The sequence below is a fragment of the Convolutriloba macropyga genome, chromosome 1 (assembly GCF_964194025.1).
Source record: "Convolutriloba macropyga chromosome 1, txConMacr16.3, whole genome shotgun sequence".
Lineage (NCBI taxonomy): Eukaryota > Metazoa > Xenacoelomorpha > Acoela > Convolutidae > Convolutriloba > Convolutriloba macropyga.
The window spans coordinates 40,621,297-40,647,572 of NC_134468.1; the positions used below are offsets into that span (position 1 = coordinate 40,621,297).

Here is a 26,276-nt window from a genome sequence, read left to right on the forward strand (position 1 = left end):
ATTCCTGCATACTGAGCTACAACAAATTTCCCCTTTCTGCAAAAACGGCGATCTCCATATTTACGGGAAAATTTCATTAGTTTGCAATCAGCGAGAAGAATAGTAATGGGTACTCATTACTAGTACCCAAATCAGGGAAAGGGAGAGATGAACACTGTATATGGTGGAACCTGATATTCAGGCTCGAATAGGGGCAAATTTTGGTTATTGCCAGTTTTTTTCTTCTTCTGCCTTCTTTTTTTCATTTACTTAAAAATGACAAGTGGTTACAGAAATATATATATATATATATATATATATATATATATATATGTGTGTGTGTGTGTGTGTGTGTGTGTGTGTATGTAGTTATTATTGACTTTACTAGTTTTCTCATCAATAGTTTTCTAAAAACAAAAAGAAAACTGAGTGTTTCTTTTATGGACCGGTTGTTCTCAATGTTGGTTCTCGTTTATGTCAGGTCATTTACTTTATCAAAAATCGCACTTTTAAAATAAACCTATAATTTTGTCAAGTTGTTGGGTTTTAATTCAGGGCTTGTCCTATAACTTTTTTTATAAGGAATGTTCTTCGAGAACTTTCAGCTTTCGAAAGGGGATGAACATTAAAACCCCGCAGCAATAAGTGACAACAGTCTTCAAACTGGCAAAATGGCTCATTCATTTCAAGTGCTAAGTGTCATGAAGTTGCTTGGAATGCTCAAATTTAGGATGAAAAAATCGCATTTTAAAACTCAAGTTTTTTGATTTTCACTACTTTTCAATTTTGAAGGTTTTTTGACAAACGCGTCTCAATTAAGGTTAATAACAATGCACAGAGGATATCTACAAGCAAGATAGTTATTTCGTGTAATTTTTGAGGTAATTCAATTTGATAATGTCATTATGAAAAATTGCAAGTTAAGCTTTTTTCTTCAGTTTTATTTTTGGTTCTTTTTAGTGTTTTTGTTTTTGACGGGCTTATAAAAATTGCTGACACCTTTAATGAAACTGTCATACTTTTTTGTAGCGCGCAGCTGGAAGGAATTTTGAAGACATTATTAAAGAAACAAAAAATGAACACGGCCATTTCTTAAAATTTATTCTGAAATTGCTTAACACTTTTGGGTTTTCTCTTCGGGGCAAGAAAAAATTTATTGGGTTTTCATCTACGTTTCTGAAAAGATTATAGTAACAGAATCTTTGGTTTCAGTGATAATTACACCCAGAATATTTAGTCGCTTGGTCGCCCCAGTACGTTGTGCATCCTCATTTACCAAGTACCTTGGTTTACGTAAAAAATTATTATATAAAAACATTGCACGTGATGTTGGGGGTTGCGGAATTTTGGCACAAACGGAAAAGATCCGATTTCTAATAGATCATAATTTTGCTATTTTCGCATTCTTGCGTTTTTGGGACGAAACATTCATTTTCATTTTGTTGAATACCAAAGGTATCTTCAATTTAATTGCTATTTTCATATTGTTCCACTAAAATTGTGAAATTATTTTCGTCTATAATTGCTGCGAATGTTTAATTGCTCTGCTGATGGTCAGGACCGAGAGTTTCTTTTGTTTTCGGATCTAATTTTTTGGCCCCAAAATGTTCATATGCTCGCCTAATTACAATTTTTTGTTGTTACTTAGCACGTTACTATTTAAAAGGGATCTATCCGTTTTCACTCCACCCCCCAGACGTACGTGCCTTATTTTACATAGTGATTTGCTGTGTAATGGCACAAGCTCTGTAACGGGGGGGGGGCACAAACGAAAACGGTCCTGTGAAGAAAAGAACGTGCACCTGAGGTGTAAAAGTTATACGCCCACTAAGCTGGGGGGGGGGAAGCTAGAATCGTTTTCTCAAAAAATTAGTCGGATTGTATTTCAAGACTTTACAAGCTATTTACGTTGGGTAAATATTTTGCAATTGAGTCAGGAAAATTGATCTTGAGATATTAGGTAGCACGTTATGTACTTAAAAAGCACGTGGGCGTTAGGTTTGTCTTTGATGATGACTTAAGTATATGTTAGCACATGAATCTTAGCGGCCCGAGGGGCGCTAAGATTCATGTGCTAACTTATTTAGAGAACCAAAGGTTACGAAGGGGTTAAATTTTAATTACAATTGAAATTAAGAAAACAGTTTTGCAAATTATTAAACGAGAAACATCCCCTTATCTGTAACACCCTATCAAAAACTTATTCGCAAACATTTCCAAAGCTAAAAAAGGTTGCTGGGAAGGAGGGGGTTGGAGGGGGGGGGGAGTATTTGGAGAAGCCTTTTAAAAGTTGTGAATAAGCCAAATGTTTCCGTTTCCAAGGCGAGGCAATTGCTTTCGTTTCAGGTTTTGATGGGAAATGTCAAAAATATTAGCGGGTTTGGCCTCACCGCCAAAAATCTGTTTCCTTACTGCGAGCGAGCCGCTAAGTTAAGGCGGCTAAGTTTGGCCGCTAAGTTACGGCCGCAAAACTTAGCATTCCACTTTTGCATGTACTAATTGCTAATTGCACGTGCCTCCAAGTTTTAGCGACCAAAAAATTCGTACCCTGGGTTCTCTAATTAGACAAGTTGTCGATTTAGCACGTGATTCTACCGATCTGTCTACCTGAAACCAGCGAAATTATCGGATTCGGCTCTTATGTTAGGTACAGTTGCCGGAGTTGAACTAAAATGATCATCTCGTTGTTGATTTCAGTCTGTGTTTTCTACAGTGTTTCTATTCTAATGCTGAAACTCAACACCGAAATCTACCTGAAACGATTGACTGAAAATAAAAATTCTCAAGAAAGCTGGGAGAAAGCGAGCATCATTATCACAGCTCATGTGACGTCAGTAATTCTGACAACAATCTTAGGCAGAATTCTATGGAAAAAATTACCCCGAAAGACCAGATACCGTGTTTATATAGGTGCCAGAATTGTTTGGGTTTGGTGTCTCAACACTTATGACTCACTGGTGGATTCGGCTACGAAATTTTACGACAAGACACTGGGCAAGTTTGCGCGCCTGAGACGACAACCCAGTAGTGATAACTGCTTAGCATGCGAGCAAGGCAACTTGGATTACAAAAAAGCGGTAGCACAAACTGAGATTATAAACTTTTGTATAAACATTCCGAAAGATTCGGAGAAGATGGCATTAGCTGCTGCTATTAAAGTCGTTCAAAAGTTGTCAGACAAGGTGAGGAACTACAATAGAGTGCTGGATGAACTGGAGGCTGAAGGTGAAGATGTGAGTGCCGATAGACTTGACGACGTTCCAGGAGCTCTTGAAAATCCACTAGGTATGTAGATATATAGGGTCTTTATCCCATTACAGCATCCTCCTTCCACCTCCAAGCTTATTGGTCTTATAACGTACCATAATGGGGGGTATAATTTCGTGGGGGCTGTAATGCGAGACCCGAGATATCAAGCAACATTTTTATCTATCAACTCCGGTCCAAATTACTCTCTGTTACTTAGGTCCCAAAACAAACTATTGCGCCCAAGTTTCTTCTGTTCGGCCAGTAAAAATGAGGCTTCGTTATGTGTTCTTATACTGTGAGAGGGAGGGGGTACGTAAGCTGAGCCGGCCAGCTGACGGCTAGTTGAGAGAATTTCCATCCTCCAGAGGGGGAAACGCCACAGAAACTGTTTCTCAAGTATGGGATCTTTTCCGTTTGTGCCCCAATACGTTATGCACCCCCAGCTACGTGCCATTACATAGTAAATCATTATGTAAAAATAAGGCGCGTGCGTCTGGGTCTGTAAATAATATGCACCCACTAAGCTGGGGGCACAAACGGGCGCAAACTCTGAATTGTTGCACAGCAGAATTTCCGAGTCTTTAAAGCCATTAAAGCCCCTCCTCCACGAAACTATAGCCCCCCTTATTGTATAAATACCATGATTGGGGGTGCTATACGCTATATGATCACTAAGCTGGGGGGCTATAATGGGAAAGACACAAATTTTTAGACTCCCGAGTGCTTTAGCGATTAGCGAAAAGGTGGCGGGTAGCTCCTCATTTTCCATTCAATAATTATACCACAGTGCCCAATATATTTCTACGATGGGCTGCAAGCGTATAGACCCCTGATTGCCGCTACCAGAACTTTGTGCAGCTGCCGATGTTCTACCGTGTTCGAAGTTGGTGGGGGTAAATAGTATGTAAATAAGTTCTAATTCCTTTAATTTGTAAGTGATCGTTTCTCGAACTAAGTAAATTAAGAAGATAATCAAATAGTTTGCCCATAATTGTAAACTAAAACAAGACAGCTCGTACGGAACTGTGCGTAGCCCAGAATGTTCCAACAGATGTCCCAAGTTTGCAAAAAACCACTTTGTACTGAAAAAACGTTCTTTTCGTTATCCATGTTGCGAAGCTTAACATCAGGCAAATTTTCAGGGGGAAAGCGTGATTACAATCTCTGGATCTTTTCCGTTTGTGCCCCCCAGTACGTTATGCTCCCCCCAGTGACAGAGCACGTGTCATTACATAGTAAATCATTATGTAAAAATATTGCACGTGCGTCTGGGGGTTGCAAATAATATGCACCCACTAAGCTGGGGGGGGGGGGGGGGGCACAAACGGAAAAGATCCCAATCTCTTTTAAGATCCAACTTCATATAACGCAACCAAATTAAAAACCATGTAAATTGTCATCTTTTGCAAGATGAAATAGCTATTCTCAGAATCTTCCTTTTAATTAAAAATTTGCAAAAAATTCTCCGTTTTTTAGATACAAAGCAGAAAATTTTGAAAAACAATGCAGCAACCAATTTACGCTGCAAACAAAGTGAGTAGTCATGCCTTTCATGATTACCTCAAGAATTCAGAGAAACTTAGAAAAATAGTCTTTTTGGTTTGTGCCCCCAGTACGTTATGCACCCCCGCTACAGAACACGTGCCCTTACATAGTAATTCTTTTTGGAATAATATGACACGTGCATCTGGGGAGAGGGAGTGCAAACAATAACTACACACAATAAGTTGAAGAGGATGCAACAACCAAATACTCTTCACTTTTCTCAATAATTTGATCCGATTTCATTTATGCCATATCATTTTTAAAACTTTAAAAATCAGTGCTAACCGGGAGTTGTAAGAAAAGTTTTCAACGAAAAGTCATTTAAAGTAAAAGGAATTCCTACAAATTTGTCAATTTGGCAAGAAATTTGTGGGGGATGGGATATTAGGCAAAAACTCGACTAGTCGAGCGAAATTTTTGTAGCCATTAGGCTAAAATTCTGAAAAAAGTATTGTGAAAATTAGCCGAACAGCAATTAAAACACTTTAAAAAGGTACTTCATAATTAATTCGATGCTGTAATTTTGTCAAGTATCCTATACTCGCCGCTTAAATGGGAGTATACAAAGATAGTTTGGCTTTGATGTTCTAAAGATAAAAGGAATGGAATTTAAAATTTTATTATAAGAACAGTTTGGGTGGTACAATATAGACAAAGATTTAAGCAAAATTGATATTATATGTTAAATTATTTACTTAATCAACTGTTGGACAAATATTTGGTAACGATTGAAGAAATGAATATCAGCTAACTAACTGATTGATATAAAAATGTGCTTCCTATTTATAGTCAGTAATATGGGAATTAATTTCCCATTTAAAAAGTGGGATAAAACATCCCTTTTTTATTTTGGGACAAAAGTTCCCTTTTTATTTTTGGGATAAAAGTTCCCACTTTCAATACATCTCAACAGGCGACTAGGCAGGTTTTATTGTGACTGGCCGGATATACCAGTTTAGGTAGAAATTTATATAAAATTTACAACAGTGTTTATAACAAACAAAAATTAAGAGCAAAAGTTTTTAGTTTTGGCTTCCTTCGAGTTCATTGATTTTATTTTTTAAAAGTTTGATTCGATTCAACAAATTTGCGTTTTTCTTCTTTTCTCGTAAAAAGTTTTGTTTGAGTCCTAGTGTGTAAGTATCCCGTTCATTGTTGAGATCCGCTGTTATAAACTGATATGGGACTGTTAAATTCTGTTTGTCAAGTGCTATGTTTTTCGGGCGATACGTTTTCATTTTCAAATTATAAGATTGAATCTTATATACATTTCCTTTGGGTAGCATTCTGTACTGTAGGCCCCAGTCGAAATTTGGGTGTCCTCGGAATTGTCTACTTCTTGTTCTTTCCTCACTGAACTTCTGCTTTTCTAGTCGTCGACTCATGGTGAGGATTCGTGGTTGGATAGGGCATACTTTTGCTGTTTTGCGGTTTTAAATGTGTAGCTGTTGGGGCAATGGTTACTTCTGTCATGTCAATTTTTTTCTCTCCTCTCCCGGTATTGAAGTTTTGCATACTTTTTCCTGGTGTGGCTTACACTGGTTGTTGCTGTGGTTGTCCCCCCCTTAGTTCCTCAAAGGTGTCTGGAAGAATGAAGTCATCTAGATCTGGCATATCATTGTCACCTTCGTAACCTAAATTTTAAAAATAGAAACAATATAAGTGTGTTTTATGGATAAGATATTTAATTATATACAAAACAAACTAATTTTTTGTGTTTTTTATTTATATTCGTATATTTTTTATAGTCATTATTGCTTTTAGACGGGAGAAATTGGATTATCTCCATTTTCTTCATTGTTTTCATTTCTCTCATTTCTAATTGCACTATATAATGGTTGCGGAATATGTGGATATAGATTAAAATGCGTTTCTTTCATTTCAGTTACTAAATGCTCAGCGTCATCTGGCTGTTTGTCATTGGTTGTCTCACTTTTAAAGATAGAAGTCATAATAGAAGTGAACAGAATATTGTAAGTGGCAAATAAAATGATTTTGCCAAAATTAACAGAAGCTCCAGTTATTTTATGTATCTGTAGGGCTTTTACAATTGTTACAACAATTTGGATAACAAATTTCAGGAAAAGAAAAGCGGCAAAATAAATTCCGCATTGCTCTAATATAAATTGTGTATAACCAAACATTTCTATATAGCGGTTATCAAAGAAGTTAGGAGAAATAAAAGAGTCTAAGAAGACTGTTCTCATTGGATAGTTAAGATAAGGTCTATCCTCACTTTAGTTCTTTAGAGAAAGTTTGTATAGCATTTTTCATTTCGTTGTTAAATTTAATTCCGCGCCAAAATTTCTTTATTTCTTGATCAGTATATAAATATATTTCATCGCTGTCCTGGAATTTGTATTTGGTTAATCTTTGTGGAGCAAGATTATGCTCAAAAACAGAAGTTCCTTTGACTCTAGTTATACCTGGTGTTAATTCAACCCAGGAGTTATTATCTTCAATGTCTAATTGAAATAAATAATCGTGTTTATCTTCACACGATCGTTCATCGGCGCTAGTATACGTCGTTCTAGTAATTGGATCAACGGAATGTATTTTAGTTAGATACATTATTGGAATTCTTTTATAAAATTTGTCCATTATTTGTAATGGTGAAAAATATTGTGGGCAATGATATAGCCATGCAACATTATCGTTTGTCTCTAAGAACATTGAACGATTATTTGTTAGTAAGAATCCAGCCATACGTGGATTACTATGTGAATAGACTAGATTTGTACTTTTGATAGCACGTTCTAACTCACAATCAGTTTTTATCATTTGTAAATCTAAAAGTTGTAGTCTTCTTATGTTAGTATATTCGTAATAATCATATTTCGTTCCCATCTGGGCCTCATAATTTATTCCTGATTCCAAATCAACACTTGGTTCTCCATCTCTGTATGAAGTCCGTTTTAAAAGAAATTTGCCTTTTGTGCCATTTATATAAGTATTTTTTACAACACTTGGAATTGGTTTTTTTGATTTTCCTGTATCCATATCGAATCCTCCGTCGTAATATATGTATAAAAAGCTATAAGGAGTAGGATAGATTATTTTGTTTGAGTCACAAATTGACTGTGGATTATTATAAATCTGAAAAATGAAGGTATTTCGTGGCCCTTTAATTGGTTGCGCACGTCTAATAACAGCTTCTGTTGTTTCGGGCTCCGTTTCATATTCTCTTACTATATAATATTTTCTATCCATTTGTATCATTTTTACTGGAGCTGTGTGTAATTCTTTTATTATACAATTTTCTCTATTTTCCTATGTATATGCATACGGATCAGTTGATCCACTATCACAGCCATTTTTGTTTAGGCTACAAGGCAGGGGAATATTATAGTGGTTATTTACTGTTCCATCTTCTAAATTTACTAGTAATTTAATATCTTGCATAAATGTCTCTTAAGTATCGTGGTAGATCCATCCTGTTTCTGTGCACTCATTACTGTATTTATCACTAATGTCGCCCTTATTTATTACTGTTTGTTTCTTTACATTTTTAGTAAATGGAACTTTGTTAGTGTTAATAGTTGCAGAGCCTGTTTTCTTAGCTTCGAGACATTGCTCGGCAGTTGATTTAATATCGGAACTGATAGTTGCTTGTGTAGCGGATAATCCACTATCGTCAAAAGTATTACAATACCACTTTAGGCGTTGACGTGTAGCTTTACACATAGTGGCTTCTAATTTAGTCTTGTAATTGCGCTGCATAATAGTAGCGGTTGCCTCACTTACTTTATTTTTCTCGGTCTCGATATCACACGGAGCTATTTTGTTTAATGAATACATTTTATTAGAATCCATCTTAGAGCAATCGAAGAGTCCTACTTTTACTTTCTTTAGAGTATTTTTAAATTCGCTTTAGAGTCTTCATTCGCGCCATTAATTGAGAGTAGTGCGGAAATTATTAGAGGTACAATAACAGGTACTCTTATATTGAAAGGATAGAAATTTGCTAACAGTGAAGAAAGAAGATTTTTAAATTTACACACCTGAATTATTTCGTCCAACACTTCTGGATCGGGCTCGGGGAACTGAAAGCTGGTTAGCTCAACTGTTTGTTGCTCTGAATTCATCTTAATATTCAATTATGTTAGTGAAGGTATGAATGCTTGAAGGGATTTTATAATCGAAGTTGAATTTTAAGACGGCGAATAGACTTGATGTGTCTTTCACTAGAAAAGTCTCTGTGGTTAAATCGGAAAAGAGGAAAGTAGCGTAAATAACGCTTAAATCGTTAACAGGAAAGAAAGTGGATTTCAATTTGGCTAGTTTGCCGTTGATTCTAATAAACATTTAGTCGTTGACAGAGAGATGAAGAAGGAAGAATGATTTTTGGTGTTTTTGCTTCCCTATTTATACTATGGAAAATGGGCTGTTCAATCTCACTTTGGAAACATGTCTCAAATACTCCCATTTTTAGTGACGGTTTCTTCCTTTTTATTGGCTGGGAAGATATTCCCATTTTGTAAACCAGTTTGTGCAAATTCATTTGTTTTCATTGTTTTGGAATATTTGTCCCATTTTTCTATTCAAGTTTTCGTTTGTTATTGGTTTTCAGAATTGGAATTTTTATTCCTCTTTTATTTATAAATGCTAGAATTTGACTGGCTAATAATAAAATCATTTAGTTCTGTAAGAGTATTTGCGTGTACTTTATGTTTTTTTTTCTTTTGATCTTTTAAAGCGTACCATGGAATAGGATCATTAAATAACTTTGTAGCAACTGCTTGTCTGCCTGACCTTCTGGTCTCAGTAGGACATAACTTTTCATTTACTGATTTATTAGCTAGTCGGGTTGTAGGTTGTGTAGTAATGACTCGTAAAGTGCTCTGAAAGTTAAAGGGACTTGTATCATGTGCTAATGGTTGGGGGGAATGAGGTGTTTGTGGATAACTAAGAGGTCCTTTTGGATATGGGGTAGATGTATACTGTGGCCTAAATGACTTACTAGGCGACGTAACTTGTTGTTGTGTATTAAATAACGTTCGGAGTCCTAATGTGTCAATGCCGGAATCAATCGCTGGGTTGTTGCTACTACATCTAGTAGTGGTATTAGTAGAAGCAGTATTAGTGGGTCTACTATTTGGGGGTTGCAGCGGCGTTTCAATATTGTTGAATACTGACCAAGGCATATAGTGCATATTATTACTAGGTTGAGTAGTGTTAAATTTGCCTATGTAATGCCTGTTATAATTATCATAGAATTGTTCGGGTTCAGCATATACAGTAGTATAATCGGCAATAAGGGGTTGTATTTCTCTTTCTTTCGGAAAGTATTCTACTATATGATTCCTATGCACTACCCTTTTTTGTTGGGTCTCGTCTCCTTGTATTTCATATGTTGTATTAGTTATATGTTTTGTATTAGTGTATGGACCGGACCGAAGTGATTGTAGCTTCTTAGATATAAGTAAGCTTTTAGAATGATTCTATAGTAGAACTTTGCTTCCAATGCTGATTGGTCGTCCGAGTTTAAATCTGTTTCTGTATTCATGGGCTTTATTTGTAACTTGACTACAATGAGTTTAAGTGTTACAATATATGTTCTTAAAATCTGTCTCACGTTGTGGTACAGTATTGGATAATCTATTTTGTAATAGATTATCTACCTTTTCATTTTACACGAATTTTTACAATGTGTGTGTGACGGCAAGTCCTGACAATATTGAGATATACAATTCTGCTTATTATCCCGCAGCAATCCTAGTCTAAGTGAAATAGGTATTTGTGGTTTTGCTCCGAATATAATCTCGTACGGCGTATAACCAGTACTATAATTCACTGCTGTATTATGCGCAAATGCAAATTTGTCAACAAATTTTGCCCAATTGTTTCCAGTAGTGTTTAGAGAGTGCCTGAGATGGTTTGTATGGTGCTTATTTTGGATTTCTACTTTCCCATTAGTCAAGTCCAAGGGGAATACGCCGTTCGTGGCCTCAGTGTAATTCCAAGCTCAAATGTACAGTTTACAAAATCACTACTTATAAAGGCAGTACCATTATCATGTACTTTGTGCTGAGTCATTCCGAAGCGAGTTATAAACTTCTCCATTTGCTTTATATTCTCGTCAGAATTAGCGGACTTAACAGCATATACTTGTACATATCTAAGAAAAGAGTCTACAGCTACAAGACAGTAGTGCTTGCCATTACTAGAAGTCCGAAAAGGTCCTTTATGGTCGATATGTATAGTCTGGAAGGGAGTTGTCTCCAATTCACCCCATTGCTGTAAAGGTGCTTCGTTTAAATTATGTCTTTTACTTTTTTTGACAATCTAAGCGATCGTGGATTAACATCGTAACCCAATTATACATTCCAGGCCAATAAAAGAATCTGGATATATTATTTAAGCTACAGGCATCGCCACGGTGGCCACTCATAGGGTTACTATGCGCTAGCTCGAAACACTTAAGAAAAAGTGAGATAGGAATACATATCTTTAGTTCGAACGAACCGTTCTCATTAGGTTTATTGTAACATAGTAGTTTATAACTCTCATCTAGTAGTAGTAACTTATATATATACTCTTGTAAGCCTTTAGTGCTTTACACTGTCGAGTCATATAGTAGTGTTCAGGTTCGTGGCCTGATTCTATCCTTTTCCGTACTATGTGTAATACAGGGTCTTTACTTTGTTCTTGTAGTATAGTGTCAAAATCTAGTTGTGCCTTTTTAGCAAATTCGGTTAACTTCGTTAGCAAATCAGAGCAATCTGATTTAACATTCTCGTTATGCAGTGCTGTTGACTCTATGATAGTATAATTCTTTGTACGCTCTTTGTAGATTTCTTTTGCCTTCTCTAGTGCATGTATCAATGTTGGATCGACTAAATTATCTATGACGTCACTAAATTCGTCGTCATTATATCCTGAGTCGTCCAATTCTACATAATTTATTTCTTCTTGTATTTCACTATATCTATTATCCAATTGTTTACTATCTGTGAGCTTAACTATTTGATTTATATTTTTGCCAAAATTGAAATAGTCGGCTACATTATGTATAGCATTACAGGAGTCTGTAAATACTTCGGGTGCGTCAGATATACTAAAATCGTTTTCTGACATATTCATTACTTTTCTTGTTCCACCTTGTACTTGAGCTAGTATGGGATAAGAATCGTTAGACGAGTTTGTTTTATCCTCTTTGTGCAACACAGAGTAAGAGACTGGCTTTAAATCCGAAGTGTAAAAATTTATATCTTTTGTTCAATCTGAAAATTCTTTGCTTCCTCTATTGGGACTTGTCTACTCAATAAATCAGGAAATGCTAAGTTCTTGCCTTCGGTGTATATAATTTTCAAGTTCTGAAATTTAGTTAGGACGACTTGATATTTGAAATATCTGTGCGAAAGTTGTCCGCACCTAGACCATAAAAATAGTATTGGCCTGTGATCGCAAAACGGATATATAGGAAATGGGGAGCCTATTAAATAGAATTCGTACGTTTGTAGTGCGGATATTATTCCGCATAACTGTCTCTCTGCTGTGGGGACATTTTCTGTTCAGCTTTGTCAAACACTCTAGAGTTCGCTGATACAATTCTCTTCCTATCAGGGAATTTTTGTATAAGTATACAACCAGTGCCTAAGTTAGACGAGTCAGCATGTAAATGAAAGGGGTAGTTCGCATTTGGAATTGCTAAGGATATATCATGTGCGAATTTTTCTTTTAATATATTGAATACTTTCTCGTGTTCTTCTTCCCATTTGAAATTTACATCGCCTCTTGTTAAATCGTACACGGGCTTAGCATCTATATGAAAATTTATCACATAATTTGAGTAGAATCCCATTGCTCCGAATACGCTAAGAACATCAGTCTTTGATTCCGGGGTCTTTAAATTCCTAATGTCGTCAATACGCGATATAACTGGAGAAAGTGTAGTTTCCGATATAACGTGACCGAGAAACTTTACTCTTCGTTAAAAGAAAAATGTTTTATCCGGTGCGGCTTTTAAGTTAGCCTTTCTTAATAGAGCATGATAGTCTTTTATTATATTGAGCATTTCCTCTTTAGTATTAGATTGTAGTAGTGTGTCGTCAATATATGTGATAGCCTTCTTTTCTTTTATTAGAGGTCCGAATGCATAGGGCATGAATTTACTAAAGAATTTGGGTAGTGGTTTTAATCCTTAGAAGCCGACTTGATAAGTATACTGTCTTCCTCCTATTATAAATCCTGTTAATTTTTGTGTCTCGGGAGTTAGTGGCACTTAATGATATGCACAAGAAAGATCGCTGCTTGTAAAATATGATCCATTTACTTGGGATATTAGAACTTGTAGTGGTTCTAACGGCCAACTTGAGTTACTAGTGTCAGTAATAGAATTTAGATAGCGAGCATCTATTACTAGTTTGACGTAATCCTTCTTGGGGAGGATTATAATTGGGTTAACGAACAAGCTTTTCATATCGTCTTGTTCATCTAGCTCTCTTATTTTTGTAAGGATTCCATTTTATTGAAATGAGTATTTTGTCCAGCATGTACATTCGTAGTAAATTTATCTATTATTTCTTTTACTTGATAAGCTGAGCGGAATGTTGAAAATTTTTCTTTTGATTTGGGTTGGCATATCCTTTTTGCCTCTTTAGAATAGTCAGTTGTAATTTCATTCTCGTTTTCACATTTCTCTACTAGTTCTCCTACGGATAGCTCCATTATTTCGGCGATATGCTCGTCAGTGAGAGGACGATTTTCTATATTATTTATTAATTGTAATTCTTTGCCACTAATGTATACATAAATAGTTATTGCTGTGTGCTTAAAGTGCTCCTCTAATTCCTTAGCTATTCTTTTCCATAATCTGGGGTCTCCGCCACATGCTATTATAGGCAAAGCAACACATCTTATGCCGTCAAGCATAAGTGTCTTTTGTAGTTCGCAAAATACTGAACAAGTTCTCTTTGCTTCGTATGGGGGAGAGTTATAATATTCCTTCATTACAAAGCTATATATCATTTGCTGACTATACTCATCTTGAAAATGTATTAGTTCGTGGTCCGCCTCATTCTCCGATCCAACACTTTTAAAGTATTGTAGAATATTTCTCTTTAAGTTGGGATATCTTTAAATAAGGTAGGCAGTAAAGCTGTTGTCTAATACTAAGTCTCTAGATATAGTATGATTAATAGTCATATTGGCGTCGAAAATTGAATGCTCGTCAAAATTAATATAACCTAATGCATTCAGCGGTTAGGTCAGTGGATTCGGATATAGTATTTGCAGTTGTATTTAGCATAAAACAACTATCAAGCTCTTCGCATCTATTGATAACAGAATAAGAGAATTCGTTACAGTCGCGAATACTATATTTTTGTGCGTTGTTTGTAATGTCACATATAGTAAATCCAATTATCCCTTTATTTAGTGTAACTTGATGATTTTTTTGGTTTTCAATAAGTAGGGGAATATGTTTTTCTTTCTTAGTACAAATAGTGTTTATAAAGCCCAACTCGGTTTTTACTGTAGTTCTATTAGGTACAAAAGAAGTGCCTTTCGGAAAGATATCTTGCTCACTACACTTATGCTTGTAGAGAAATGTAGACTTAGGTGGGATATGTAGAGGCTGATGTATTATCACTGCGTTCAATTTGGATACTTGGGGATTTTCCTTTTCATTATTTAGCGAGCTATAACTAAGAACTCCTTTATCGCTAGTCTTCAGTTCTACTGCCGGAATATCAAAGTATAGTGCTTTAGGAAATGTATGACAAAAATCGACTCCTAATAAATTAGAAGTTTTCTCCTCAGTAACCCATACTCTATGATTTGCTTTATATTTCCCGTCTGTATCAAAGTACGAGGTTAGTATAGTGTAGCCTATCATGCGTAATTCAGAACCGTTATAAGTTTTTGTTTTTTTGCCTGAAGTCTGGATGTTTATTTGTTGCCCCAACTGATTAAGCTCAATAAATGTGGGGTAATTGATTATAGTGCATGTTGACCCTGGATCTATCATGAAGTCGATTTCTAAGCCACTATGTTTTTTATTGTCTCCGGTCGCAAAATGATATAAGTTCAAGAAAATTCGGGCTTTCGGATTTGATGTGCTATTCTTATTTTTCGGAGACCGTATTAGTTTAAAGAAAATAAATCTGAGATAGCGTCACAATAATCAACATTGTTTTCTTCTTGTTGAATCCAACGAACATTGTTTTCATTTTGTGTATTATAAGACTTTTTGTCTTGTTGTAAAGTAGGCCTTATATTACTATGCGCTTGATTTCTATTGAATTTGCTGTTTTCACGCTCATAGAATTGTTTAGCAGCATATTCATTTCGCCGAAATGAATTTTCTCGGGGAAATCTTTGGTCATATTGCTTATTTTGATTAAACCTATTGCCGTTCTTGTAACTGTTCTGGTTATTATAGAAGGAGTTTGGGTTTTGGGCTCGGTTGTTATAAGTATTATTTCTACTATTGTATTGATTGTTATTCCAAGCGCCTCGTCTGTAGTTTTTACTAAATATAGGCTTAGTCTCTTTTTGCTCTAATAATTCCTTTCTAACCTTTTGCACCTCGTCGTCTAACTTCTTTTTGTTACAAGTAGAAATAGAATTTCCGTGATTTCTACAATACTCACAGAATCTAGTATTATTGGCTCGTCCCTTTAAATTCGGGTCTCTATTGAATATGTTTATACCTTGTATAGCACTAACTTCGTTGCTTTTTATCAAGCTTGTAAGTTCCTTAATTTGAGTCTCTAAGGACGATATTTTGTCTGAAGGTTGTTTAGCCGAATTCTCATTAATAACTATACAAGTTAAATCTTGTGTTATTAGATGTTCTTCTAAATCATCGCAACTTTCGTTAGGTTTCTTGATGCGCCGTTCGTGATCTTTTCGCTTTAGTGAGGGGGGTTGTACTCCCCTTATAGCGAAATCAATATATTTCTGTTCTCTTTGTCTAGAATGTATTACTGCTTCTTGATCTCGATTAGCATTAGCTACATTTGTTAAATCTTTAGGCCAACCTTTATCAACAGCGTGCTTGACTCTAAGAAAATAATTTTTTATTAATTCAATTTCTTGTCTAGAAGCATTTTCTTCTTCTAATCTATGCTTAAATTTATCACGACCGTCGGTAAATCTATCAAGAAAGTCGCTTTTAATATCATTTAAGACTTTAGCCTCATCAACGGTATTAAACCATTCTAAGGCCGTATCGGTTAAAAGGGACCCAAATAGTGATCTCTGTCTATTTTCATAATTCTTTTTCTTATCAGGATCGGTAGGAACAACTCCTAAGGAAAATTTTACTTTTTGATCAACAAAATTCCAAAAGTCAAGAGCACTCTGACTTGGATCGTTACCTGAAAAAGTAGTTAAAGATACATTACTCAGAGAAATAGGAGCATCAGCCATTTTTATTTAAAATACTTGGACGTTGCCAAGTCTTTATTTTATCTAGGATAAGTTAAGTATTTTTGTAAGTACCAGAGACGACTTTAGATAGTCTAAGAATTACGTCCTCTGGGCACAATTTATTTTTATTTGAGAACTTAGAAATTTTTCTAAGTCTTTTTTTGAAGTCAGATAACTGAGGAAAGATAGAAAATTTTAGAAATAGCTGATACAATTTTAACATAGAATTTAAAACAAAGTGTTAAGTTCGACTTATTTAAGTCAGAACATAGAAATGAGACAACTTGGAAATTTTCCCTAAGTTTTTTTGCCTCGCAGCAGATTTTATTTAAGTTAAAGATTAAAGTTAGAGTCTTTAGAACATAGAATTTACTAACCTTGAGTGAGCCTCACTGGTCGCACCAATTTATACTCGCCGCTTCATTGGGAGTATACAAAGATAGTTTGGCTTTAATGTTCTTAAGATAAAAGGCATGGAATTTAAACTTTTATTATAAGAACAGTTTGGGTGGTACAATATAAACAAAGATTTAAGCAAAATTGATATCATATGTTAAATTATTTACTTAATCAACTGTTGGACAAATATTTGGTAACGATTGAAGAAAAGAATATCAGCTAACTAACTGATTGATATAAAAATGTGCTTCCTATTTATAGTCAGTAATATGGGAATTAATTTCCCATTTAAAAAGTGGGATAAAACATCCCTTTTTTATTTCGGGACAAAAGTTCCCTTTTGATTTTTGGGATAAAAGTTCCCATTTTCAGTACAATCCCCAACAGTCGTCTTTAAACAATTCAAAAGTATATACCAATTGAATCATTTTGTTCAATGTTATGGAGCTCTTTTACTCTGCTTCATGTCGCTTCAGTCAAAAATTTTGGTTAAAAAAGTGACAAGGCACAAATAGAGAATGTTTGAAGTAATTAGAAATAAAGTTTAGAGATAATTTAGAACTACTGGTGGAGAAAAAGGCAAGATAAATTGCGGGAGTTGGGGGTTAAACAACATTGTAAAATTGCTAAAAACTCCAAAGATCTGGTAATTATTTGATTATTGGGCAGCTATTTTTTGAAGTCAATTGTTACAGCAACCTTATTAAATTATAACATCAATAGGATATTGCAGTACCTCTTTTGAGTGTTTTTATTGGTATTCAAAGGCAAGATAAGTTGCGGGAGTTGGGGGTTAAACAACATTGTAAAATTGCTAAAAACTCCAAAGATCTGGTAATTATTTGATTATTGGGCAGCTATTTTTTGAAGTCAATTGTTACAGCAACCTTATTAAATTATAACATCAATAGGATATTGCAGTACCTCTTTTGAGTGTTTTTATTGGTATTCAAATAATTTCCAGAAAACCTTAGTTAAGTATTTTCACCTAATGGCTACTAAAATTCTTTTTTACCTAATTGAGTTTTCGCCGAATATACTACGCCCCAAATTTCTTTTTCAAGTTGATTTTTTTCACATATCCTATATATAAACAAGTTTGAAGAAACTCAACCGAGCCAAATAAAAAACGATATTCACGTGATAAAACGAAAAAAAGTATAAAATTTGCTATCTATGGTTTTCCAACTGCAGTTTCCTTTTTGTATACCAAATATCTCATGCTGATGGATTCTCTAAAGACAACTAGGTTAACATCAACAAAAACCAATTATGAATTTATGCTTGCATGGTAATGAGAGTTTTTTGTTTTAAGTGGATGGAGCAATGGACCCTGAAACCCTGAAGAGATATGGAATCAGTACCACTAAGTATGTGCCCTATAGAGACAGAATTGAGAAGGACAAGCCATGGTACCCCAGCATGGTGGCAGCCAGGAGGGAGAGCCTACGCTCAAAGAAAGCTCGGAGGAAGGAGTCAAAAGGGAACAGGCGAGCCGCACTCGAAATTCTCCCTTAAAACTTTCCAAATGCTAGGTTTTGACTCTTATTTTTAGGAAATAACCTTATTTAAGCATGATTTGAATCCATTTCGAAATTTCTAGATACCAGTTTTTACGAAATGACCGTTTTGATAGCTTTCAATTCTCTCAGAGATTTTCATCTCAGCAGAATAGGTTTGATATCATACACCATCAAAAACAATTATGCATACAAACATACGATTAAAAGTAATTAGGATCTTCAATTGCAATTAAAAAAGTCAAAATAGTTATAATTTACGTTTATTAATAGCCGCGAAGCGATAGAGGCTATTATTGAGGACATCGTAGTTTTTTATTACAATCCAAAGGATTTAGATTGTATTGGTGTGCTGTCTTTTTTTAAAGATATCGTCACGTTTTTTCGGCTTTTCACTTCAGTGAGAATTCAAATTAGAGTCGTGATTTTAGTCACTCTGAAGTACTGAAGGAAGCGAAAATTAGAGTTGGTATAGGGCGTCATATTTTTTCAAACTACCTTTAAATTGGAGTCAGAAATTGGTGTTTGAACAAATTTTCGGTCTTTGAGAGGGAATTTTTAACGTGCGTCAGTTTGAGTTTTTTTGCTAGAATGCTTTTAGTATGATACATATATGTTCTAATTGTGCCTAGTTGAAATTGCTAGAACTCATCAAGGGGCGTTGAAAGTTTTTATGGTCTGAACACTTTTTTGTCGAAAAACATTAAAGAATATTTGATTTTGTTCACTCTCAAAAATTATTTCTGTTTTATCACTTAGTATCATCAATGACAGGTATCATTGGTTGATGTTAAGGCGCAAAAGAACCAAATAAAGTTTTGAGTTTTTGTTGTACTTTTGTAATTTTTGTTGTCTTATCGTTTACTCTCATTAATAAAAGGCCTCTTAGGTTGCTAATAGGAGTTATTTTAGTCAATTAAATCGATTCTGCTCAAAACTAATAACTTCTATGACTTTGAAAACAGTTGTTTTCAAGAAATATTTTAGAATTTTTGAGCTTTGCCATTTTTTGTTGTTAATTTTTTTTTATATCCTTGTCCCATTAGTGACCGTTTTGATTAGTTTCCGAAAAATCTTTTTTTGCTTAAATTTCATGACTATTGCTTTCTTTGACTTATATGGTGCCCGTTTTTTAAAAAAAACTTTTATTGATTTTTTGAGTTTTGCAGGTATTTGTTGAACTTATTGCTGTCTTATCACTTAACCTCATAAATGACAGCTTCCATTGTTTGATAATGAGAAACAAGGGCCTTTAATTAGCGGCGTGATTTCTTAGTCGTTTTTTAACTTTGATCTTGAATTTTAGAAATAGATCTGATTTTTCAGTCGTGATTGATTTTTTCTTGCGGTAAAATTGCTCAATCTCAATGGTGTCAAAGTAATTGTTCTCAATGGACATTTAACACGGCTTACTTTTTATCATGACAAAGATAAATCATTTCTCTGGATTATAAATCACGACTGGCATGCTATTTTTTTTAATTCGTGGTCTCCATCGTTGATTTTTGCGACCATTGACTTTTTCAGTTTCAGTGACTTCCACTGTTTCGCGGTTAGTATTTGGGTGCATGACTTTTTTTGCTTTTAGGTCAATTGCGTGACTTACCTCACTAAAAAATTGACTTCTAAACTCACTTGATGAATTTAAATCTTTTTGAACATTTTCTAGTTAAAGATCAATAGTGCACATCTAAGTAGTGCCAAACGTGTTGGCTCTGATTCTTAAGTGTCAGGGTCTCAAGTTTTGAATTTGGAATATTAATTTTGAAAAGCTCTTAGGATGTTTTCCCTAGAGATGGTATGTGTCCCATTAAAATCACAGTCCGAATCTAACTCAGAAATTCTAGTGATCTATTAATGGACTGGTGGTCAATCTTTCAATCTTATTTTTTAATTGGTTCAATTCCTTGAAGGGCCACAAGCGTCTATCGCGGCTATTTTTGGCTGTCTGCCAGCTATCTTTTGAAATATTTTGAGTCAAACCAAGTAAAAAATATTTAAAAAACAGCCCTTAGTTTTATCATATATTTTTTAAGTTATTCACCTCTCTAGCCGCTGAGCGCTCCGTTATTTTTTAATCAATTTATTTGTGATTGTGTACATAGAACTTAACTTGATAATCAAAATAGGAATTAGCAGTCCTTCGTTACATAGTTTATGGCAATTATTTGAGTCCTGTCTGTCTTTCGGTTATAATAAAGATAATAAATTGTTCTCGAGTAGGATGCACAATTGTTTGCAACACATATGGTATAAATCATGTACCATAATTTGAAATCTACTCGACAGGTCATCAATAGGTTCAAGGGGTCCTATTCAAGTGATGACCAGTACGATTACTATGATCAGTGGCGAAAATGAGTGGCGTATCATAGCAAGGGAAAATAGGGGGAAACCTCAAAACGTAAACTTGAATTTTACGAAATCTATCGAGTTTTGTTAATAAAACAAAGCAAAAAGTTCCAGACTGTCCACAAAAAAGTTGTCCCTCAAACTTGATAAGAATCGCTTCAGTTCTCTTGCACTCATCTGTTGCACTTCCAAAATAAAATTATGACAGACTTTAAAATGAAGTTAAGCAATTTTCGTATTCTTGCTCCTAATCTTTTAAGACTTAGGCCGCTGCTTTTTTTTGCAGTTTTTAGTTGCTTTGATTGGACTCTTTTTGATTGCAGTGTACTAATTTCTTTCCTCGTAATTATATTTTGCGACAATCAATTTGGAATTCTGCTCTCAAATTTTCAGCTAATTTTTCGAGCAGTTCAAAAATGCGCATAACTCTTATGGAGTTAATGTGATTTGATTCGGCTTCCATGCAAGTAGACGTTGATTTAGGCTTGTTATAAATAATTCTGGTAATTTGTTTTTTTACTCCAGTGGCGAAATAAGGGTTTTGTTGCTCGTTCCATAGACTAGTAGGCCATAGGTCACAACAGGCTGGACATACACTTTGTATATTTATAACAGTTGTTCAACATTTAAAATTGGTCTGAGCCGGTAAAAAAGTCCTGAGAATTTGTTGAGTTTTCAGCAACGGTTTTTAATATGTTCGCCGAAATTTAGATTGTTATCCAATTCTATACCTAAGTTTTTCAGCGATGCTTTCTGAGTTAGGTTTTTTTTCTTAAGTTGTTGCTGTTAACTTCTCCGTCTTGCTTTCATGTTCATAAGGCAAGTTATTTTGTTGTTCATAGTCAGTTTTTTTATGATGTAATCACTAAACAGGTTTAAAGATTGGCTGAAAGCTTCAGTTGTTTATTCCGCTTTTTGTTTAACAACAGTATCGTCAGCGTATAAGGTGAAACAGTTCTGACTACAGTAATCATCTATGCCGTTTATATACACAAGAAAAAGAAGTGGTTCAAGTACTGATCATTGTGGTACCCCATAATCGACTTCTGCAAAATTGGAGTATACATTTTTTGAATTACACATTGTTGCCATTTTTAGATAAGATTGCAATAATTTTTGCATGTGACCCCTCAATCCCAAGGTGTTTAGTTTGTCCAAGAGGATACTATGTTTAACTGTATCAAACGCGTTTTTGATCAATTAACACAGCTTTGGTTTCTGCAATAGTCTCCTCCTAATCTTGCCTGACGCTCTCAATAAAACATACCAAGGGTTCAATAGAGATCAATTTTTCTATTGTTGGCAGCAAACTTTTTGGTTGATAATTTTTTATCCGATAATTTGGCTAAAAAGATGAGGTCCCAGAGCCAAGAAAGGATTGACAAGACCAAATTGGATCGCGGAAACAGGTAAACAGTGCGACCAGGCTAATTTCGATTGCGCATTTAGTATAGCAAAATTCGAACTGTTTCTGCATAGATGCCTTGGGTCTGAGGTAGGGTCTGTTTATTCTAGTTAAAACGTGCCTTGGGTCGCGGACTTAATCTTGGGTATTTAGAAACTGTAGTGCAACTAAATGGATTGTTGTTTATTATTTATTTGAGTCAGCTATTTATGACCAATGGATACATGCGTTGCAGGGTCAAGAATGACGAGGCAGACGAGGATGGAGAAGATGCTGGGCATATATACCTGAGTGTGGAGAGGTGACACTCTGAAAGTAGCATGGCCACAGCCAGTGCCAGTGGGATTGTGTCTGGTGGGGGGTCCAGAAGTATGGCATCTAACTCCACCCATTTCACTGACATTATGGACAGCATCCACGGGGGCACTGCTTCCATGGTCACATCCTCCTGGAACGCTGATGACTGGTGAGAAAAAGGCGCGCACGACAATCAAGAAATCATATACACTAAACAATGGTCTCGGAGATTTCAGTATATAGTGGGCAAGTCCTATTTGAAGTGTGATTTCATTACTGATTCAGAATGAAATCACACTTCTGCTTCCACGGGGGCACTGCTTCCATGGTCACATCCTCCTGGAACGCTGATGACTGGTGAGAAAAAGGCGCGCACGACAATCAAGAAATCATATACACTAAACAATGGTCTCGGAGATTTCAGTATATAGTGGGCAAGTCCTATTTGAAGTGTGATTTCATTACTGATTCAGAATGTCAAGTCGCTATGATCATGTCACTTTTTGCACTTGGCAGTCTGAATCCAAGTCTGATCTAAGACTTGGCAAGTCCAAAATAGGTCCGGAAACGCCACAATTAGTTGAAAATAGGTCCAGAAACAAGAGCTAGCCAGAAACAAAAAATAGCCCAAAAATTGGTGCCAGTTGGTATCAGTTGGTATTAGTTTTCAGGGGCCGCTGGAAAGTGCATAAAAATTAATGCAAAAACGTGGCAGGTTGAAAACTTTTTCGGAATTCAAATTTTTCATTCGAAAAAATTTGAAAAGTTGGCTTTTACTTGGGAATCAATTTTCAAGTGTTTTGCAAGTCTTGGCTAAGACTTGCCAGACTTGTAAGGCTTGAATTTAGACTTACCCAGTACTGTAATTTGTCTATGTAAAACTGGCGTTCTCTCACATGCGTGTGTGGTTTTGTGTGTTTCCATCTGTGTGTCTCTATGTGTGTGTTTTTGTGTGTGCGTAAATGTGTCTCTCTCTCTGTGTGTGTGCGTGCTTGGCTGTGTGTTTATGTCTATGCATGCGCACATATTTCAAAGTAGGTGTTTGTGTGTGTGTGTGTGTGTGTGTGTGTGTGTGTGTGCGTGTATGTATGTGTGTTTGTTTGAGTGTGTGTTTGTTTGTTTGTGTGTCTATGTGTGTGTTTGTTTGAGTGTTAGTGTGTGTGCACGCGCGTGTGTGTGAGCGTGTGTCGGTATGTGTATTTGTTTGCGCTTGTGTGCGTGTGTTTTTTTGAATGCGTGTGTGTGTGTGTTTGTGTGTTTGTTTGTGCGTATGAATGTGTATATGGTTGTGTCGATGTGTGTGTTTTTGTGTGTTTGATTGGGTGTGTGCGTGTTTATGCGTGCATTTGTATGTGCGCGTGTTTGTGTGTTTGATTGCGTGTGTGTGTGTGTGTGTTTATTTGCGCGCGTATGTGTGTGCGTGTGCGTGCTTTGCTAAGTGTTTATGTCTATGCGTGCGCACATATTTCCATGTAGGTTTTTGTGTGTGTGAGTGTGAGAGTGTGTGTGTGTGAACGTATGTATGTGTATGTGTTTGCGCGTGTGTTTTTCATTGAATGTGTGAAGGTGTGTGTGTGTGTGTTTGTATGTGTTTGTTTGTGCGTTTATGTTCATGTGTGTGTGTGTGTTTGTGTTCCTTTCTGTATGTGTGTTTGTGCGTGTGTGTGTTTGTTTGTGAATTTGTGTCTGTCTGTTTGATTATGTGTATGCGGTGCGTAATTGTTTGTGCTTGTGAGTGTGTAATTGTTTGTGTCTTTATGTGTGTGTTTTTTGGTGTTTATGCGTGTTTGTGGCGTGTGTTTGCGCGTTTGTGTCTGTGTGTTTGTTTGTGTGTGTGCGTTTTTGTGTGTATGTGTGTGTTTTTGTCTGTGTTTCGGTATGATTGTGTGTATGTTTGTGTCTATGTGTGTGTGTGTGTTTGACTGTTTGTAAGCATGTGTGTGGGTGTGTGTGCGATTGTGTGTGTGTGTGTGCGCGCGTTTTTGTGCGTGTGTGTGTGTGTGTCTTTGTGTGTTTTAGTCTGTTTGTGTGTTTCTTTGTGTGTATGTGTGTGTAGGTTTGTGTCTGTCTGCGCATTTGTATGTGCGTGTGTGTCTGTCCATGTATGTGTGTCTGTTCGCGCTTGTATCTGCGTGCTTTTGCTCGCGTGTGTGCGTTTGCTTGTGCGCGTGTGTGTGGCGTGTCTCTGTTTGCGGGCGCGTGTTTGTGTGTGTATGTTTGCGTGTCTGTGTCTGTTTATGCACGTGTGTGTTTGTTTTGTGTGAGTTTGTGTGTGTGTGTGTGTGTATTTGTGTGTTTGTGTGTGTGTGTTTGAGTGTGTGTCTATTTGTTTGTGTGTTTATCTGTGTGTGTTTATCTGTGCGTGAGTGAGTGCATGTGTGTGTGTGTGTTTGTGTGAGTCTATGTGTGTAAGTTAGTTCACCCTTATGTGGGCGTGTTTGCTTGTGTTTGTGTTTGATTTCGTGTGTGTTTGTTTGCGTATTTGTGTCTGTATCTGTGTGTGTGTGTGTTTGTTTGCGTATTTGTGTTTGTATCTCTGTGTGTGTGTGTGCGTGTTTGTGTGCGTCTATTTTGGTGTGCCTACGTTTGAATGTGCTGGTTAGTGTATGTATATGCGTGTTTGGGTTCATTTGTATGTCTGTGTGCGCTTGTTTGTGTGTCTGCGTATTTGTGTGTGTATGTATGTGTGTTTCTAATTGTGCGTGTTTAATTGCGCGCGCATGCGTGTGCGTTTGTCTGTGTTTTTGTGTGTGTGCCTGCGTTAGTTTGTTTGCGTGTGTGTGTGAGTGGGTGTGGGTGTGTGCATGTGGGTGTCTGTGTGTGAGCGTGTGTGTTCTTGTTTTTTTGTGTTTGTGTGTGTGTGTTTATTTGCGTCCGTGTGTTTGTTTGTGTGTTATTGGGTATGTTTCTTTGTGTGTCTAAATGTGTGTGTCTATCTGTGTGTTTGTCTGTGTGTGAATGTGTGCATGTTTTTGTGTGTGTGTGTGGGTGTTCATTTGTGTGTGTTTGTGCATGTGTCTGTGTGCAATTGTGTGTGTTTTTGATATCTTACGTTTCTGTGTGTGTCTATGAGTGTGTTTGTTAACGGGTTTGTGTGGGTGTGTGTTTCTTTGTGCGTATGACAGTGTAAGTCTGTGTCTATGTGTGTGTGTATTAGAAGTTGTGTGTGCGTGTTTGTGTGTTTGTTCAATTGCGTGTGTTTGATTGTGTTTGTGCCTGTTTTTGCGTGTGTGTGCATCTGTGTGTGTGTCTGTGTGTGTGTTTGATTGCGCGCATATGTGTGTGCGTGAGTGTATTTGTGTCTCTGCGTTTATTTGCGTGTGTGTGTGTGTGGGTGTGTGTGTGTTTATTTGTGTGTATAAGTGTGTGTGTGTGTGTAGGTTTGTGTCTGTCTGTGCATGTTTATGTGCGCGTATATGCGTCTATGTGTGTGTCTGTTTGCGCTCCTATGTGCGTCTGTGTGCATGTGTGTATCTCTGTGAGTGTGTGTTTGTTTGTATGTTTGTTCACACACATGTGTGTGTGTTTGTGTGTGTTTAATTTTGTGTGTATGTGTGTTTGTTTATGTATTTGTGTTGTGTCTGTGTGTGTGCTTGTTTGTGTGTGTGTGTGCGTGTACGTGTTTGTGTGCGTCTTTGGTGTGTGCCTGTGTTTGTGTGCCTTTTTGTTTATGTATTTGTGTTTGAGTGTGTGTATATGTGTTTAGGCTGGTTTGCATGTATGTGTGTGCTTGTTTGTGTGTGTTTAATTTTGTGTGTGTGCGTATTTGTGTGTGTGTGTCTTTCTATATGTGCGTGTTTGTGTGCGCCTTTTTGCGTGTTCGTGTGTGTGCCTGCGTGTGTTTGTTTGCGTGTGTTTGTTTGTGAGTGAGTATGTGTGTGTGTTTGTTTGTGTGTCTTTTTTGTTTTCGTATTTGTGTCTCTGTGTTGCGTGAGTGCGTGTTTATTTAGGGATGTATATGTGCGTTTGCGTGTAAGTGTTTTTGTTTTCCTGTGTGTGTGTTTTTTTTTAATATTTGTGTGTGTCTGTGTTGGTTGGTGTTTGTTTGTTTGTGCGTGTACGTGTTTGTGAGAGTCTATGCGTGTTTGTGTTTGCACGCGTATGTGGGTGTGCGTGTGTTTAAGTGTGTGTTTGATTGTGTGTGTGTTCGTGAG

General features: G+C 36.2%; 2 protein-coding genes across 2 annotated transcripts in view; both read left to right on the top strand.

Moving 5' to 3' along the window:
* The first annotated feature begins 2,651 nt into the window (after positions 1-2,651).
* Positions 2,652-18,066, top strand: LOC142340675 (uncharacterized). Its single transcript, XM_075391404.1, has 2 exons — positions 2,652-3,264; positions 17,864-18,066. The coding sequence occupies exons 1-2, from the start codon at positions 2,652-2,654 to the stop codon at positions 18,064-18,066; spliced, it is 816 nt and encodes a 271-aa protein (XP_075247519.1).
* A 4,342-nt stretch (positions 18,067-22,408) lies between these two features.
* The window catches only part of LOC142340773 (uncharacterized), a 59,981-nt gene continuing 56,113 nt past the window's right edge, over positions 22,409-26,276 (top strand). Inside the window, exon 1 of the mRNA XM_075391516.1 lies at positions 22,409-22,479. Within this exon, the coding sequence (XP_075247631.1) occupies positions 22,409-22,479 (71 nt within the window). The remainder of the gene's footprint in view (positions 22,480-26,276) is intronic.